Source organism: Odontesthes bonariensis, chromosome 21 (genome assembly GCF_027942865.1).
Source record: "Odontesthes bonariensis isolate fOdoBon6 chromosome 21, fOdoBon6.hap1, whole genome shotgun sequence".
Classification (NCBI taxonomy): Eukaryota; Metazoa; Chordata; class Actinopteri; order Atheriniformes; family Atherinopsidae; genus Odontesthes; species Odontesthes bonariensis.
This window is the reverse complement of record NC_134526.1, coordinates 22,268,387-22,288,371: the sequence shown is the minus strand read 5'-3', so window position 1 is coordinate 22,288,371 and position 19,985 is coordinate 22,268,387. Positions and strand designations below refer to the sequence as shown.

General features: G+C 39.9%; 1 protein-coding gene across 1 annotated transcript; it reads right to left on the bottom strand.

Moving 5' to 3' along the window:
* Positions 1–50: 50 nt before the first annotated feature.
* On the bottom strand, positions 51–18,310 carry baiap2l2a (BAR/IMD domain containing adaptor protein 2 like 2a). The gene is made up of 14 exons (XM_075454097.1): positions 18,256–18,310; positions 17,825–17,900; positions 15,791–15,877; positions 13,693–13,754; positions 13,507–13,578; positions 13,143–13,223; positions 12,882–13,013; positions 10,506–10,604; positions 7,975–8,044; positions 6,977–7,184; positions 5,405–5,470; positions 4,435–4,618; positions 1,515–1,555; positions 51–1,074 (listed from the first exon to the last, which is right to left on the bottom strand). Exons 1-14 carry the CDS (start codon positions 18,307–18,309, stop codon positions 996–998), a joined length of 1,311 nt encoding a protein of 436 aa, XP_075310212.1. The 5' UTR covers position 18,310; the 3' UTR covers positions 51–995.
* Positions 18,311–19,985: the final 1,675 nt, after the last annotated feature.

Genomic DNA, 19,985 nt, shown 5'->3' with positions numbered 1-19,985 from the left:
ATACAGATCTGAGGTGTACAGACCATCACTTTATTTGGCATGCGGCAGAGGAACCGAGTACTCATTTAATAGGGAAAAAACAGTAAAAAGAAAGACGATTTGTGGGAGGAGGAGACATATTTCTAAACATACGGTTCATAAATGTAAGTAAAGACTTTATTTAAGGTCAGGCTTTATTTATTCACAAAGACACACTATACTGCAGAAGCAGTGGAATGCATGTTGGACATCGTGTTTGCACTTCAGCTTCACACAGGTTAAAGTATGACGGTATAAAGGTGGTGTGACATTATCCTCTGATACACTGCATAATTCATTACAGTCCCACCTGCAAAAATCATATCCTAGTCTGAAAAGATATTATCTGCCTGAAGTCACATTAACATTTGAGATGCAATTGATATTTAGCAACGGCCTTCATACCACGAGCAGTGTGTGACTATAAATGGTACAGATAGAATATAAAAACATAAAAAAGATCATTTCGGCAGTCACATTGTATTGAGCATCTATCCCTGAGCTACACATGACACAACTTGCATTCAGAAAATATACGTTTTGGTGCATATCAACTCATTCCTAGCACTGATTCCCAACAATAACTGTATACCGTATACCTAAAGCTGTTCAGAAAGCATTGTAGTGCTCAAATAAATCAAACATCACGGATGAGAAATGATGACTTAGAACTTAGTGTGATCAAGACCCCTATCCTTTTATGTCACATAAACATATTTTTGATTGGTTCTCACTATTGTAAACATTGCTGAGCAAAGAGCTTATCATACAGCACAGTTTAAGAAGCCGCCAATTGCTTTAGCAGGATTCCAAAACACCTAGTTTTACTTTTTTTTTTTCCCTTCACGCAGAGGGGCACTACAGCTAAAAGATCCGCAACAGCCTCGGTTTAAGATTAACTTCCGACAGAATATATATTGCCAAGGTCAAGAACCGCCGAGCTAAATCAAAGCATTTGTTTCAGCTTCAACATGTCATCACCGGTGTAGACGTGGGGCCGATCTGTCATTGGTGGACGTGGGCTTCAGCTTAACTGTAGCAAATGGATTGGTGCCCCTACGAAAGAAATAAAAAAAAAAAATAAGGAAGGAGGGAGAGAAGGGACGGCATAATAAATGTTGAGGAAAAAGTATCAGAAAGAATATCAGATAATGCACTGAGCCATTTTTGAGGCTAGCAGTACAGGGTTAGGACTGAAGACACGAGGACTGCATTTCAAAGTGTAGTAACATCATGGAGTGAACTGTCCACCGGAAGTGAGGGTGACAGTCACGCTTCTCAAACGTCCATTACTGAAATGGTGCAGTATGCACTTCAAACTCTAATGGAAGGGAAGCATTTTGGTTCCATTTTGATCACTGCCCTTCAGATTGAATAGGCTCATGATATGCTGAAAGAAATATTATTAGCTCCTCTGGAAGAGTGTCCTGAGTGGCCTCCATTTTAACAGCTTTTTGTCCACCGTCAGAGCAAAGCTGCAGCTATGTTACTCTTACCTTGGGAAGAGATCCGGCGGGGCTCCATGTGCTTGTGAATTCTGGTAAAAGAAGATGAGAGAAGATGAGTACTTTGAGTTGGCGATGGCCAGTATGAAGGTCAAAATCTAGACACATGCGCTAATGGAGGCTTGGCAGGCCTCAACCTCCTCGCCCCCTCCTGCTGTTCGCCCAGACCTTGATGCACACACACACGCACACACACGCACACACACACACACGCACACACACACACACACACACACACACACACACACACACACACACACACACACACACACACACACAGACACACCCATTACTCTGTGTCCCGTTGACACAAATCACATGTTTGCAGTAGAGATGAAAAACGGAGAAAGAGATGAGACCATGCAGAGACATCTCAGAAAGTGTATGAATATCACAAGTTAAAATGAACATTTGTCAAAAGAGTGAGACCATTTTTTTTATAATAAAGACATTTAAGACTTCATTGCTCAACCTATGTAATTTACTCCAAAGTAGATTATTTTATGATACAAAGTACTGCGCAAATGTCTCGGCCTACCCCTCATTTCAATAAATTCTCCTTCAAGGAGCCAGACTTTCTTCTAATCTTTTAATGGGCTCTAATGGACTTTCTGAAGGTCTTTCAAAGTCTGCTTTTCCAGCTGGTTTCAGTCCAGTCCTTGTAACTGACCATTTTGAGACGAAAGTGTTAAGCCACTGAACACTGACCTATGAATAATTCAAACATAAAAAGATACCCAAACTCAGAGGATGAACCAGTGTTGTGCCTACACATAACAAGCAAAACAGTTAAGAATCCATTTTAAATGGCATCTATGGACTTTATAAAAAAGCAGCCTGTCACAAAGACGAACATTGTGTTCCCATTTCTTAGTTACATCTACAAAAAAACGTCAAAGATGACACAGATTGACAGACATAAGATAATATTTTTGCACCAGCGAGGTGATTCCAAAAAAGAGCTATTGGAATGTCCTTCAAGAAGCCCGGAGAACTATTCCTGAAGACCACTTAAATAAATGGCAGGAAAGCTTATCAAAGAAGGTTTAGGCTGTGTTGAAGAATCAAGGAGCTCAGACCATACTTTAAAGCTCTTTAGAATGATAAAAGTCTGTATTTCCCTTGAATATCATACTTTCAGTTATGTGTGCACGTCTGAATAAACTGCTGCACTTATTTCCACATTTTCTTTGCCACATATAAAGAAATGAGGGGTTGATGGTGACTTTTGCAGAGTACAGTATATTTCAAAGTTCATGATGGTTATAGCCGTCTCGTCACACAATGACTGCATTGAGTCAGAGGAGAGAAAAGCTCAAACCACTTCCTGATGTGAGTAAATAGCAACAGAACAACAAAAAAGGACTAGAGCTACAAAAATCCAAGAACTTCAGAGAAGTGTTGAATTTATTTATCTCCAACACACACAAAAAGAATCTCACACCCACACACACACGTGCACACAACCTCCTCACTGACGTCAGCAGCTGGAGCTCCCCCCCTGCATCCACCAGAAAGAGGGGTGTGGTGTCATTGAGAACAGCACCTTGCCGCAGTGCCCCTGCTGGACAGATGCGCAAACATCTGTATGAAATGTATTTCACTGGAACTGTTTCACACCCTTCTCCATTTTTATTGTAACATTACTGTCATTGCTTCTAATCTTCTAGCCAGTTGCATACTCACGTCTAACCTTCCTTTTATCTCCAAAATCCTTGAAAAGCTGTCTTAAACATATAATAAAGAACTGAACACATCATCAGACGGGTTAAAAAAAACAAAATTTATCTAATTAAATCCAGATTTGTTCATGTAAATAATGTTCCTTCGGTGTTCTTCACTGGGACCATTTCTCTTCCATTGATAGATGCGTCCTGTGGGCCATATCCACAGCAAACATGAGAGGGATTTCTATTGTTATGCAGATGACACTCAGCCCTATTCACCTATGAAACATCAGGAAACGAATGACCATACAAGCTTTGCTAAACAGAGGCAGTTGTTTTTTTTAAAAATGATTAATTCCATTCATTGATTCCATCATTGCTGGGGAGAGGGATGTCTGGGTTTTCTCCTGGACCTATTGCCTGCGTGACCCCATCTCGGATAAGCATACGATAATAGACGGACGGATGGATTAATTCCATATTTATTAACAGGGTTAACAGGGTTAATAAATAGGGTTGTACAAAACCTTTGATAGCCAAGCTTAGTCTTATGTTATCAACCCAACGACACATTTCTCCCATGGCGCAGTATTTTCCAGGACCAGCATGAGAGGCAGAGCTTTTAGTTTTCAGGCTTATCTTCTCTGGAGCCAGCTGCAGGTTTAAAGACGTCAGAGGAACGTGTAGAAATAGCATCCAAATAAGCCAAAATGAACCAAAACCACTTTTGAAGAGAAGCTAATTATCCATGGACTTATTCATGGGTAATATATTCAGTGGGGCCCTGGAGATAAGTCAAACATTTAACATTAACAACACTTCTGGGTGCCAACTTTCGAAACTTTTTTGGTTTCGACCAATTCAACGTGTTTGATGAAAGGGGCTGCAGGCAGTTGTAACACAATTTAATTTCATGCAGATTAAGAGGATAATTACACAATGTGAATTACATAAACATACATGAATGGATTATTCAGCGCAGGCTAAAATATAGCATAGAATTAAGTATTTTTTTGTTTTGTGAATCCTATAGATTCTATCCTATTTGCTTCCACAGAGGGAGCCTGTCTGATCACAGACATTTTCAGTTTTGTCCTATAATATATCCTGAAAAAAACAAGAATAGAACCACAAACACAGCCCAGTTTGGTTGCTAATATTTCAGAGTCCTGCTGAGGACTCTAACAACGTTAAGGCAAACCTGTAGGACCAAAGAGGCTTATGTGAGTCGCTGACAGTCATACCTTGTTCTGTGAAGAAGACATCGGCCTTCTGTCAGCGGTCTGCGCTGCTGGCCTGTTCTCCGTCTGTTTACTCGAAGATGAAGGCGGAGGTGGCGGTGGAGCGGGTGGGTCTTTGTTGTGGCTGCTGAGTCTCGGCTGGTCCAGCAGGTTGCCCGTGCTGCTGCTGCCTCGGAGAGTGGAGTTCCTGAAAATTGCACAAGAAAATCCAGCCCATATGTTTTACTTGTTGTTAAAGTGAAATCCTTCCCCTGTAACGCTTGAAGGATATTTCATTTTTGTGTCTTTTAATCACAAAAATAAAACATATTGCAATCAAAATTCAGCAAGTTTGACTTTTGAACCATTTATATTTCATATTAAGTTCACTTGGGTGACAAATGAACATCTCTGGAAGTCTATTGGAGAGATGGAAATTAACTCTTTCAAAAGATGCTCCCTAATTTGGCCTTTTTAACTCTCGGAGCGGCTTTGCATCGATACGACCTCTTCCTTTGAAGAAAAACATTAACTCGAATCATGCCAGCGACAGAGCCACTGTGGGGTTCAAGGGTTCTGGTCTGTTCTTTAACACGTCACCAGTCTGTCCATACCATCACTGCATTAGAGTACATTCTATCGTAGACATTTTGCAGTGCTCATGTCCACAGTGAGAAAGTTTCAGTTTAACAGCCCTCTGTGGTTTTCCCTCAGAGCGATGGGTCACCCAAATACCTTAAGTAGCTCATCTTATCATTCCCGGTTGGAGTTTCATGCTGACCCTCTTTTAAAACTATTAGCCCGAAAACAATAGGGTCAGTCTTTGGGAGGCTGCACAATATATTCTGTACCATTTCTAAAAAATATTAGGCAGTGAGTCTAGCCTTTGATTTCTCTCTTCATCTACACAAGTATGGCATTTATTATGTTTTTTACTCCAGATGTAGAGGACCTGTCAACCATTCTGAGATAATGCATTTGATTGGATGATTACCTGGAGCTGGCTGAGGTCGGAGGATCATCTACCGGTTCCACAAAGGTAGATGGAAACCATCCCTTACTGAAAACAACGGAGACAAAAAAGTAAAGATGAGAGCAGTGGGTTCGTGTTAATGTCACAAAAAACACGTTCAGAAAGAGAGTTCTCGCACTGGGTGGCTGGTCAGGAAAGAGGTGAATGAAATTTGTCATTTCACAAAGCTTGTTGTTCTATAAATCTATCGGCATTTTCTACCAACGCACTTGCTTCTACAAGTCGAAAAAAAGATGTCCTCTGATTTTCATCAAATCCGAACAATCCAGAGTGGAGCATCTAATGAGAGGATGTTTGTAACTCGTGCAAAGATACTGTATGTTGAGCTCAGAATAAGACCGTAGTATAAACATCAATATCATTTCCAAACAGTCTTGTGAAAACTTAAATGTGAAGCTTAAATGATAAAGTTTAATCTGTTGAACAAGATAATAAAATCATCTGGTCTTTCCCAGTTCTTAAAACTAAACACACACAGCCTCAGATAAATAACAATACATGACATATTACACTGTGTTTTTCATACTGTGTCATTATTCATGACATGAAAAACTAAGTACACCCTTACTGTGTTCATAGGAATAAAGAGAGTAAGTATCAGTGTTGCCAGTGTTGAACAATGCTACGGAGGAAAGACATCAGCAATGACTTTATACCAGCAATTTTTGATTTCTAAACTATTTGGATTCCATCATGTTACAGCAAGAAAGCTTATTCACAAGCTGAAAATCATCCCAGGAGTTCCCCAAAAACGTCCTTGTGTACATCCCAACAAGTTCACTCCACGTCAGACTGTGCAATGCTTCAAGGAATTATAGGGAAATGCAAAAGACTTCTGGGACAATGCTCTTTGGGCAGGATTTGGGCTTGTTTTGCAGCCACAGGAGTTGACCATAAACTCTGTATACCAAAACAATTCTAGAGTCAAATGTGAGGCTGTTTGTGTGACAGATAAAGCTCGGCTGAAACCGGGGCATCAACTGGACAATGATCCCGAACGCAGCAGCAACTCTACAACAGAATGTCTGGAAAAGGAGGAATCAAAGTGTTGCTTTGGTCCAGTCAAAGTTCAGACCTCAACCTGACTGCAATGACCTTAAAAGAGCCGTGCAATAACAAATGCCTTGTTAAACCTAAAACAAATGAAGCGACGTTGTAAAGAAGAGTGGGGCAGAATTCCTCCACGATGATGTGTGAATTATTACATTTAAGTTTTAACTGCTACTGGTGGTTCTAGAAGCTGTTGAATCCTGATATGTGCTTAGTTTTTCCACACTGCTCCTGAGTTTTGGTTGAGTTTTTGTTGAATAAATAATGGCACAGTGTAATATGTCGACTGTTATTGTTCATCTGAGGTTTTACTGCTCAGGACCAGATGATTTTTTTTTGTTACCCCCTTATACATAAGTGTTAGAATTGAAGGAGGGTGTACTTTTTTCATGACTGTATCACATCAGAAATGTGAGCAATCCACGGAAAGACGGATGCTCACAGATCCAGGCACACGCACAGTCACAGCTCCGCTTTTCTAACCGTGAGCCGTTGTCTGTTTGTCCGTACAGCCAGCCCTTCTTGGGCTGTTGGACCAGCACAGTGATTATCTGTCCCTTGGGGAAGGGCAGTAAGGTGGGGTTGGAGCCAGCAGGCTGGTGCGCCACCCTGGCCCTCATGGCTCTTCTTCCACCTCCACCTCCCCCTGAGTCGGCTGAGACACGGTAAACGCTGCCCTGCGGAGACGGGGCTGGAAGCCCAACGAATGAAACACACAAGCACAGCGAGAACAGTTTGTTAGAGCACAAGTTTGCTGATAGATTATCAATTCAATGGCTAGAATTTATTTTCTATTTATTTTGTAATCAGCCTGATTAAATTATTATTCGTTATTACTCATTATAATCCTGGCAAGCACAACTCGGAGCAGGCTGCTAAAAATTAGACTTAATTTTTCTATTTCAGCAGCAGGGGACGCGGCTCTTTTGATTATACACAACAAGGGGCTACTGTTTTCTCTCCACCCCAGTTAGGCCTCTGCAGTAAACAAATCAGCCGTTTGCAACCCGTCAGGGAAAAAAAAAAAATAAGTTCAATAAAATGAGGAGGACTTTTTAATGCTATGGTGAATGCTTATAGTCTTTTGTCGATATGCCATTGCTGGGTCTATTTTTTACTCGAGATAAGCGAGCCAAATGATTAGACCGGCTGTCGGCGGGAGAAGCACGGATGAGGACGTGATAAAGCGCATGATTTGCAAAATTAACAAGATGGAGGGAATCAGAAATTAAAGGCTGAAAGTATTAGCAAAACCCTCTGATATAGTGCTGGCAAAATGAACTCTGATAGAGCCATAATGGACTGTAAATAATTCACAGGCGGAAATGAACGTGACTGGAACGTATTGATTTTGAAATAGAACTATACTAATAAAAATAATTCAAATGCAGTTGGAGAGCTTAAACACCTGCTCTTTTAAAAGTTTTTCTGCTGCCCAAGCATGCTGCCAGTGAGGTGATCGGTTTGCACGAACCACTCACCCCTCGATGGTGCGTTGCCAAGGGACTGCTCCTCAAGGCTCCTTCTGAGTTCCATCTCCTGCGTTCCCATCTGCAGATGCACAGGTCCAGACAGTTATCAATGAAATGCTCACGTGAACCACAGCAAGAACGACTGGCAAAGTTGAGCTTGAGCTTAACTAACAGAAAAACAAGCAGGATTCGATCAGTCATTGAAACCGTCAAAGTTGAAGGTATTTTCAGCCACAAACCGCATTCGCAGTCGTTAAAACTATCGTTTGTGAAGCCGGTTTATTCATGAGAGCAGCACTGGCTAGTTTGCAGTGTAACGCAGCCACTCAAGAATTAGCTACTAAAAGGAGTATTACCCTATTTTGATTTGATTCCGCTCTACATTTAGCTGCCATTTAGCTTCGCTTTGCATAAACACAGCAAACAAGAACAAAGTAGCGAGCCTGGCTTTGTGCAAAGCTTTGTAAAGTCTTTTAAAATGAGGTAAATAGCCGCCAGCATCCAGCTGTGTGCTAACACAATGCCAAGGAGGAAAGACATCAGCAGTGATCTTAGAGAAGCAACTGTTGCTGCCCATCAAAATGAGAAAGGTTATGAGGACATTTCCAAACTATTTGGAGTCCATCATTCTACAGAGTTGAAGATTATTCGCAAGTGGAAAACATTTAAGACAGCTGACGATCATCCCAGGAGTGGACGTCCCAGCAAGTGCCCTCCATGGTCAGACTGTACAAAAACTGGAAGGAAAAAAAAAACAAGAGATTCCCTCTATAGTTTAAGTTTATGACAAAGTTTAACTAGAAAAAGACTGAACAAGTCACACTTGTTTGGAAGGGCTGCCAAGAGAAAGCCTCTTATCTCTAAAACGAACATTGCAGGTTGTCTTTGGATTGTAAAGTCACATACTTCAGGGACAATGTCCTTTGGACAGACCAGACCAAAGTGGAGATATTTGATCATAATGCACAGCTCTATGTTTGGAGAAAGCCAAACACAGAATATCAGCACAAACACCTCATACCAACTGTCAAGCACGGAGGTGGAGGGCTGATGATCTGGGCTTGTTCTGCAGCCACAGGACCAGGACACACTGCAGTCATTGAGTCCACCATCAACTCCTCTGGATATCACAGTCAAATGTCAAATGTGAGGCCATCTGTCTGACAGCTAAAGCATGGTTGAAAGTGGGTCATCACCAGGACAATGATCCCAAACACAGCAGAAAATCTACAACAGAATGTCTGAAAAAGATAGGAATCAAAGTGTTGCACTGGTCCAGTCAAAGTCCAGAAATCAACCTGACTGAAACGCTGTGGTGGGACCTGAAGAGAGCTGTGCATGAATTAACACCTGCAAACCTCGGAGAACTGAAGCGCCGCAGTAAAGAAGAGAAGAGTGGGCCAAAATTCCTCCACAACAATGTGAGAGACTGATAACATCACATAGAAAACCATTACTTCCCGTTATTGCTCCTGAAGGTGGTTCTACAAGCCACTGAATCAAATCATGAGCGTACTCGCTTTTTTCCCACCCTACTTCTGCATCGTGGCTTTGTTTTCTGTTAGATTAATAGTAATAGGGTCTTGTTCATCTGAGGTTGTATTTACCTCATTTTAAGACCCGGTAACGATCAGATGATTTTTTTTTCCTTTTTTTATTTATCATGTCCTGAAATGTAAAACCTTGAAATTGAGTGACGACGGGCCACATAACTGTAGGCATATCATGGGTGACTGTGCCTCATATATCTGCATAAAGTGGCTCATTGCTTCTGCTCTGTTGTATGCAAGGATAAATCCCACGTCAGAGCAAAGCAAACACTGAATCCATGTTAATCCTCTGATTGTTATTACGAAGGGATGTGGGATCTGTGCAGTTCATTGGCATGTCACCCCTCACATGGAGAACAGACGGTGGGATGTATCTCAGGGTGCCTTTGTTGTTTATGTAAACAGTAATTTCAACTGTCATGTTTAGTATGCTATGGTTTCAGATTTAGAATTATCCTCCCAAAAGACAGTACTGTTAGCATTTAGGCCACACAAATGGCAGAAGGTTCAGATAAAGTGAGCTTATCGCAGTTATATGTGTTTCTGCTTTCTACAGCGATAGCTTAAATCCTCCTTTAAAGCTCTCTAACCATATTGTACCTCAAGTTTGAGGTGCAATTCGTTTTTGATGGGTCTCAAATTAAATCAGAGACCAACCATTAGAGGGCACTCTTGTAACTAAATTATCAACCAAGTAATGTACTGGTTTCCTTTGAACCTATCTCAGTTCAGATTACACCCAATTATATCACCGTGGGTTTTCCTATCGAGCGCTCAGTTCATACATTCCGCTGTACTTGGGAGCTTTAAGACTAAGGTTATTAAAAAAGATTCAATCCGTTCACTCCCCAAAGACAGGATTTTGCTGCACAGCAAGGCACATTTCTGATGTTTTGGAAGATTCATATGCAAGTTGGCTCCTGCCCTGCATGAAAAATTAATCTTTGAAACTTGTTGCTGTGTGAGTCACTGACACTCGTTTGAACTCACTGTGTTTCCCTGAGAAGCCGGCTGTCTGAGCTCAGGTTGTCGGGTGGCACTGATCTCTTTTGTCCAGGCATTAACTCTCTGCTGGAGACTTCCTCCTGTCTGCAACACACAACGCAACACCACATGAAAACTACATGAATGCACAACACTACACAAAAAGGGTATTTTCGCCCTCTGTAAGAGCAAAAAGGGAGCTCTTTATAAATGATTAAATGGAAGTCACTTACTTTCGGCTTTCTTACAAATTTGTCATAGTCAGAAACACTGATGAAGCCACTTTTAAGCGTCATATGTTCACTTTTGATATAACTTAGACGTCTGTTAAACTGGCTTTGAATTTGAGCATTCATACATGGATTATTTAGATCAAAGAAAATTATAGTCTCCATTCTACAGGGACGATTCAGGAGGCACAGCAGCTGTACTGTGTACTGCGCCCCTGTCGTCACATGAGGGCAGCATCAGACGAGAGGAGGTCTAATTCACTGGAATGAGCCTTTTCATACAAGCTCAGGCTTATCAAGGATCAAAGGCCACCTCGAACAAACAAAAACTCATTTCAATCACTATAGACCTAAACCAGCAGTGCAGTTTCAAAGGGCTTTTTAACTGTGAAAAAGTGCAATATTTGTCAGAGTGATCTGTAGTTTAAGTGTAAGGGCTTGGTTGGATTTGCAACACAAAACCTATTAGCCATCATAAAACATTTACCACCTCAATTTCAAAAAGGTTTGGACACTGAAAGGTGTAAGTAAAAACAAAATGAAATGATGTGCAAATCCCATAAACCAATTCATATTCAAAATAAAATCTAGCAAACTTACAAATGTTAAAAAGACAGACGTTTGAATTTGATGGCAGCAACAAAAGGCTGGAAAATGAATGGTACTAAAAAAGATACAACAGCTGGAGGAACATGTTTGAACTAATTCTATTATTTGGCAACAGGTCAGTAACATGTTAGGGTATAAAAAGAGCACCTTAGGGAAGCGGAGTCTCTTTGAAGTCAAACTGGGCGGAGGTTCAGCAATCAGCATAAAAAAAAACACATCGGCAAATCATGGAGTGACATCGAAGTAATGGTTCTCTACGTAATATTTCTCAATATAATATTGCGAAGACTTTGAATATTTCATCATCTACAGAAAAATGATATGAAAAAAGTCGGAGAATTTTGAGGCATATTAGTTCACAAGTGACAAATGAAAATCAATACTGGATGCACGTGGCCTGTCATGGAAATCAGTGCATGTGGCAGGGAACAGTTCCAGAAATGGCTGTCAGTGAACAAAGCTCACAGAGCCATCCACAAATGCAGGTTAAAAATCTATCATGCTGAGAATAAGCCATATATTTGAACAGGATCCAGAAGCACCACCATCTTCTCTGGGCCAAAGCTTATTTAAAATGGAAAAAGGCTAAATGGAAAACTGGTTTGGGGTCTTACGAGTTGATATTTCTGAGATTCCTTTTGGAAATTATGGACATTGTGTCCTTTGGACTAAAGAAGAGTTCGGGCCATCTGGTTTGTTATTAGCACTCAGTTCAAAAGCCTGCATTTCTGATTGTATGGGGGGTATATTAGCATCTATGGAACTGGAAACTTGCACATCTGGAAAGGCACCGTCAGTGCTGAAAGGTATATATAGGTTTTAGAGGAACATATGCTTGCATCCTGACAATGTCTTTTACAGGGATGGCCTTGCATAGTTAAACAGGACAGTGCTAAACCGCATACTGCATCTATTACAACAGCGAGGATTAGCTGTAGAAGAGTCCAGACCTCTCTCACCAAGTGAAAACATTTGGCACATCATGAAACAGAAAATAAGACAAAGATCCACGACTGTTGCACAGCTAGAATCCTCTATCAGACAAGAATGGAACAACATTCGGTTCCCAGATGCTACACAGTGGTAAGCATGGCCCTGTCCCAACTACATGTTGCTGCCATTTAATTCAAGAAAAGCTTGTATTTTTCATGAAATAACAAATGTCTCACTTTTAACATTTGGTATGTTTTATATGTTCGATTGTGAGTAAAAATGTTAGTTCATGAGATCAGCAAATGATCGAGGTTGTAATTCCAAAAGTGCAGCAGTGTCATAAGTCCAGAGTCCAACCATGCAACCTGTTCATGGTGAAACAGTCCTGTTACAGAAACTTACAAACTGCCGCGTTTGGATTGACCTTTGGTTGTAAAAAAAGGAGAATATACCCGCAGGGAGCAATAAAGTGTGCTCATTGTCTTTCTGACATTCATTCCTTGTAACGGCTTGTTTGACAACCCTCATCCATGTGGCACTTGGAGCCAATAAACCAAAGTAAGTGATAGGATATCCAATTTTCAAATGCTATTTGAAGTAAGATACAAACCTTATTCATGAGCTGGGCGATGGACTGTATCAGGCCACAGTGTTTCTCAGCCAGGAAACGGTATCGTCTCTCTTCCTCTTTCAAAGCCTCACCATTGCTTTCCCTCAGGAATTGCATATACTCACTATAATCCTGAGGATACACATCATTGAAAGAACATATATAAAGCTTACTCTATAAGGACATATGGTAAATATTCAAATATGCTGATGAATTTAACCTCCAGGGCGCAGGAGTTGAAGACAAAAATGAAATACCAACCTGGCCGATTCCTCCCCTAAACTGTCTCTCCAGAGAGGGTGCATGGTTATGGATCTCCCTCTCGTACCGTATCTTACTGCCCTGTGGGAGAATTAATATTAGATCTGGGAAAGCCATCCCCATCCAGGCAATACTTTGGATGAAAACAAGCAAACCGGTAAACTGGATTATTTAGTTTAAATTACTTTTGTCAAATATGTAAGTAAGCTACATCACAAAATCCAGTGCCATACCACCTGTTTGTAGATTCTTTTCAATTCATATTGTTTTCTGTAGTTGTTATCCTATTATTCAACCACAAAACAGCCTGTCATTTTGTGCGTCATTTGTGAACTTGTTGTGCCCCTGCTTGACTCTCACTCACTGATATGTAATCTCTGTCCAGTCGAATGTTGTTGTCCATCTGCTGTAGAACCTCCAGACTGAACTGGCGAAACTTAAAGAAAACACACAAAGTCATATTGCTGTAAACAGACAAGAAAACTCTGCCCATGTGGGTTTTATTCTTGTCAAAAGCTGTGATAGCTGGAGCCATGTTGATGTAACTAACCACGTCCTCCATCTCCAAGGTGAGTCTTTGTTGGCTCTCTGAAATCTGAATCAGGACATCACCTTGAGGACAAATGTACAATTTGATATAATCAGACTCTGTTTTCATTATTCCATGATGTCAATATTAAAGTCTAATCTAACCTCGACACACCCACACAGTAAAATTCAACACGATGTAATAATCTGCCAAGCACACGTAGAACTAGAATGATTGTAAAGTGGCTTTTTTCTGTTGCTAGCTTGTGCACACAGATATGGAGGCAGGACTCTTCCGTTAACAACAGCTGATTATTGTGGACACTTGTATATTGCTTTAATACACTTAGCTTTATATCTCTTGTATTTCCTGCTCAAAGACCCTTGTTGGAGAATATTATGAAGTCACACCAGTTTAGGCCTTTATCAGCATTAATGGTATATGATGGTATAATGAGATATATTCAACTTCTGTGATTCAATTCAATTCAATTCATTTTTATTTATATAGCGCCAAATGCAACAAATGTCATCTCAAGGCACTTAAATAATAAAGTCCAATTCAAGCCAATTTGAATTCAATTCATTGTAATCAAACAGAGAATGTGTGTGATGTGTTTAGTTGCCACAAGCTCTGCATCTCTTCTGTCCTTATTAATCAACAAACCAGTATCTAGCTAGCAACAAGCTAACTATTTATAACTTAAATTTGTAGTCATTACTTCTTCAAAATTTTATTTCTATTTAAATAATTTTAGCTGCAGAAATTATAACTGATTACCTTAATACTGCAAATGTGAAAAGACCATGTGACTGTAGCGGAACTTTCCAGAGTATGTTTTAAGCTAATCAAGCAAGCTATTAAGCTAATGTTGTGGTGTTAAAATGTTTACTTATAGCCTACAGAAAAGAATAAAACATTTCACAATCTCTTGATAGGTGTTTATCTTCATACATAATAAAATGGGTTTTTTTTGTAAACTACTCAGTTTACAGTAAATTCAACTGCCACAATTTTGTATTAAATTATTTGCTGTTTACAGTTGTACCTTAATTCTTTTCTCCCCTGTGTGTTCACTAAATTAGATATTGTATTACATTGATCCATGTGACTCACTGCTGATCGTTACTGATCCTACTTTCTTTCCTCCAAACAGGGAGGAATGTTTTTAATATGACAGCTAATCTATTCTTTTATGATTCGTCTTTCCTTATTATTGCACTGAAGCCTCTTTATAACACCTTTGATCCAACTCCTTGCTAAAGAATATTGTTTTTCTGGTTTGTAGATGCCCTATAGTGTTTGTTTGGATAGTGTCATAATTGCTTCTAATGAAACCATAAGAAATTCTGATACGAGTCCTCTTTGGAACGATGCTTATTTAAACACAACTCTAATGAGGGGGGGACAGGAGCATCTAATAAGAGCTATAAACGTGCAGGTCTGGTATTTTAATACTGTTTAATCTAAAAAGTGTTTGCTGGAATTAACGATTAACGTCCTCGGTGACATCCAAATAATTGTACACTACATTTCCTTTAACTTCAGCTTAACCTTAACCTGGCAAACCTCTGTCATAAGGAAGTTGGGTTAAGTGAGCAGAGGGCAGCCCAGCTACCTGTTACCATCTATTATTCATTGTTTCTAGTTGACATCAGGCCCATATGCCAACATCTTCACTTCACTTAAAAGCTCACTCAAACAAACATTAGATTGCAGCTGAGTTTGGAACCATACTGTTGTCATATGTCGGAAACAGTTTCGCCCAATCATACTAACCTAACCTGAGCTCAATATTTTACTGCTTATTGTTTTTACAGGTGCTTGGTGTTAGCTACTAGTGAATATATGTCTGCAACAACCTCACGCATTGACTTCCAAGAGTATGCTAATCTCAAAGACAAACACACACACACCCATTACATATACTCTGTAATTGTGAAATGAGTAATAAAATGATGCCTGAGGGTAAACTTTAGTGTTAATCATATGGAAGAACATGGTGTTTAATAAATGACCATAAAGACAAACTGCTCATGTACTGGGCGAGGCCCAAAAATACACTACGCATTTCTATCTGATGATCACGAGCTTGCACAATCCAGCGGTGCACACATACCGAGGGACTGTGAGGACATGGTGTAGAAAGCTTTCTCTCCAATCTTCGAAAGGGCATTGAAGTAATCCCCACTCGTGACAACAAGAGCTGAAACAGACAGACAGTAATCTTCATTTTCAAATTTAAATTTTTACAGACTTTAAATATTTTTCTGCATTGACGTATAATTATTAAAGAAGCAAGACAAAATAGTGCACACGATAGTCCGTATCTTTGCTTCATCTTGACTAACAATAACCATAAAGCCAGAATATGTTCTCATTTTTAGCACTGTTGTATTGGACCACTTGGCACTGCTTTATTTCTACGTGTCAAGTCACACTTTGCTAAATGATCCAGCAGGTACTGTCTCAGTATCCTGAGCACAGGATTGGGTCTTAAAATAAAGCTGTTTTTGTCTTTTTGATTTGACTGAGTTTGAGTTACAAAACTGTGGCTTTATTCGAACTATCAACCTGTTCACATGTTGTGCGCTACAAAGTGAGTCAGCACTTTTGCAGTGTTGTTTGAAATATTACCTGAAACTTTTCATTCATTATATAATGCACAACAAACTTGCTGCGTGGTACATCAAAAGTAATATACAGAGGCTGTACAATACAATAGTCCATCATGCTTTGAGGCCTGGAGCCAGGGGCTGAGGGAGTGTGCTATTGCTAGCTAGCGCTAATGTTTACAGCTTGTTATTAAAATATTCTTACTAGTTGAGAATGCCTGCGGGGCAAATAATATGTTCTGACTTCTCAACCGTAAAGTTGCCGGCCTCATTTTTTGCCTGAGATGCATGACTTGAGAAATTATTACTAATTTATGTTTCAAAACCATATTTGAAACTGAGCTTGTTCAGGTTGAACTGTCGGTAAATATTATCAAGGAAGGTTGTAAAGTAGCTCACTTTTGAAATATCAGCATATGAGCTGCAACACTGTGAACACTGTGGTCCTATAAACAGTTGTTTACCAATTGTTGTTATGTTTTGACATATTTGATAGAAATTTAAAACATATTAATGATAATTGGGCTACAGAGTGAATACAGAGTGTAGACAGGGCAAGTAAAAATAATTATGGGTCCTTGAGAATTAAGGATTTTTTATCATATATCATATTACAACCTTTTGTCAACCAAAAGCAGCAAACTTTTGCTTCCGATCACCACAGATTTGGCGTGTAGCTACCTATGCTGCTTCAGTTTGTTTATGCTACATGTAATTGTGCATTTCTGGTGCATAATTGTGACCCACCGCTGTATACAAGTTGTGTCTGAAATGCATTATCAGCTGTTTGTCCCCCACCAGTGTACGTATCAATAAACAAGCTCCCATTGTATAATTTCTTGGTTTTGGCATAAGCTCATCAAGACAATGTTATGGCTCATCCCTGCACACACATCCGTAAAATTATGGCCCCTCTACAGGTGGCAAATAGACACATCCTAATCTATATTTGATGTCTTCTGGGCCATTGTTGGTGCCATTTACTGATCTGTGGTCTGTGTATTAAATAAAGACTTGGTGTAGGATGTATTTCTGTAGCCTAAATTCATTTACATTTCTTTGCATTTTGAAGTCTGTCACATTAACACATAACAGAAGAATTGGTGGTAATTGTGAATTATTAACATATAAAATGATCACATATTAGGAGGTTAATCCTAGCTCTGAATTTAACTCACAGATAAAATCTCAAAACCACGGGGTTAAAAATATACTGATGGTTTTCAAACCCTGCCTTGGTATATGAAATTCAAACATAGGGATTGTTGTGGGGCCTTGTTTTTCCAATGACAACGTAGTCATAACTACCTCTTGTATACAGCCCCATAATCAAAGGTTATTATGGCACCAGGATATTCCCAAAGCATGTGGACTTTGGAGTCAGTTTTATAGAAATAGATACCGAGTTACGAACAAAATAGATAGTTTTGTTCGTAACTTCAAAAGGTAGTTAGAGGTTATGAACAAATAACTTGTTGTAACTTCCCACTACTGTTACAACTAACAGATCTTTCTTTCTTTCATACAAACACACTTACCCTTGAAAGCTTGGGCGTAGCTGTTTCCCAGTAAAATCAGTTTCTGTAGACTTGGGTTGAACTCATCAGTCAAATTCTGTTTAAAACAAGCACAAACACATAACCCAAAGGTTCTGTTGAACTTAGTCAGGAAAATAGTAAATGCATGCCTTAGCAAGACTCATCTTTGAATCAGTTTAAAGACTTAAATCTCTGAGATAAGGAAACACACCCAGAATTTCAAAATTACTTTGTGGATTCACCTTGTCTCTGGCTTGGTAGAAATAAAACACAAGAGTTTAACTCAACCTCCTTTCTCAGTAACCAAGAAACATTTTCATGTTCTCCAGAAACTGCCACCAGTTCCCTAAAATTCATCTTGAAAGGAAAAGGTTTCTTTAATTAGAATCACCGGCTCACACGAACAGCCACGGACTCTACTTGAGACTTACCGAGTAAATCCCCAATGTGGAGCGGTGAAGGTGATCACTATCATTTCTCGACATGTTTACATGTAGAATACTGCAACATCCAGTGAAACCTTGGGAATGTCCGCAGGCCTTAGACCATCCAGCAAATGTCGTACAGCCTCTGAAAGAAACGAGCGGGAACTGTAATGGACTGGACGTGGAGTTAAGGAGAGGAGGCAGCCTAGTGTGGCGGTAATCGACACCACTATTGGCTGAGAAAGACAGGAGTAAATAATTAAACGCACCTCAACCATAAAACACACTGGGCACATGCCGTGTGTGTATATTAGTGTGTGCTCGAGAGCGAACGCCCTGCACTGTATGTTTTATTCAAGACTATAACTGAGATCTGTTGTCAGGCAGGGAAAAGAAATCAACAAACAATATATTCACACACATATATGTAATCCTAGCCCTCATATTAATGGTGGTAATTGATGGTTTAAGGATAGATGAATTGCAGCCTTTCAAGATAGGCTTCTAAAAAATACACAGCCTTGCCAAAAAAAACAAAAAACAAAACAAACCTCACCTCTTGGAATTGATTAAGCAAATGATTTGAGCGTTCTGCAGCTGGTCAGGTCTGATGTTAGCACTGTTATGTGCCTAAAAAAACGAGGTCAACTGACTACCTGAATATAGTGAATGACCCGGTTTTCTGGTAGATTTTTTTCCCCTGACGGCACGGGCATACTCCAAGACGACAGTGGGTCAGAGCGCATGCAACATCATCTTTACAGATGGATTTACCAAAACCACAATTATCTTAATAGTCTTAATCTTGAAAGGCAGGGAAGGTTGTCTGCCTCCCGAACTCAAACCAGCAGCTGCATCTGCAAAAGAAGAGCTGAAGGCTCTGCCTCCCATTTTACTTTTAGAAACTCTGGGAACCACAAGTAAGCAAAGTACCCTATTTGAATGTTGCGCACCTATGAGGTCTTTGAACTATAACGACACTTGGAAATTTAAGAGGTTTATATATGAGGAGGATTTTAAATTTTATTCTGGATTTAACATATATGATCTCTCCTGCTGCTTCTCATCAGAACTATCGATGTAGCATTTTGGATCAACTGGAGGCTTTTAAAAGGACTTTTTGGGACAGCCAGACAATGACAAATTGCACTTGTCCAGCAGTTGTGTTTTGTTCATTTTGGCAAAATTCCAAAGATGGTCCTAGAAACTTAATATGTCCGTTAAAGGGATTCTGGTGTAATATAACTCCGTGGTATCATTTTTGCTGTCAATATCTACTTGCACAAAGTCTAAAAAGCAAACCGAAGGAGACGTTTAGCCCAATACTGGTTTGAAATACAGAAAAGAAGCAGGGCTGAATGCCTCTCCTCTAAAGCAGGAGAAATACAAATTAAACATGCACGGTTTCCATGAATAACCCCAAAAGGTAAGGGAACTGTTTGTATTCGTTTCACACAGACAATCAAAATTTGATTTGATTGACAGACACAGGAAGAGTGTTGCTTGGCCCTTTTGAGCAGAGGAGATATCCAATCCTGTCTGTCCTTCAGCCTTTACTTTCCAGCATAACACCTAGTTCTCGACCCTCCTGTTGCCAGGCGGAAAAACACACTGCTGTGAGCTGCCCTGATCCTACAGCTCAGACTGATTTGTTATTGCCAGACTGTTGGCTTTTTTCAAAAATATCTTTTATAAACATATCAGAACAAGTGAACTCCCCATGAACTCCTTGGAGA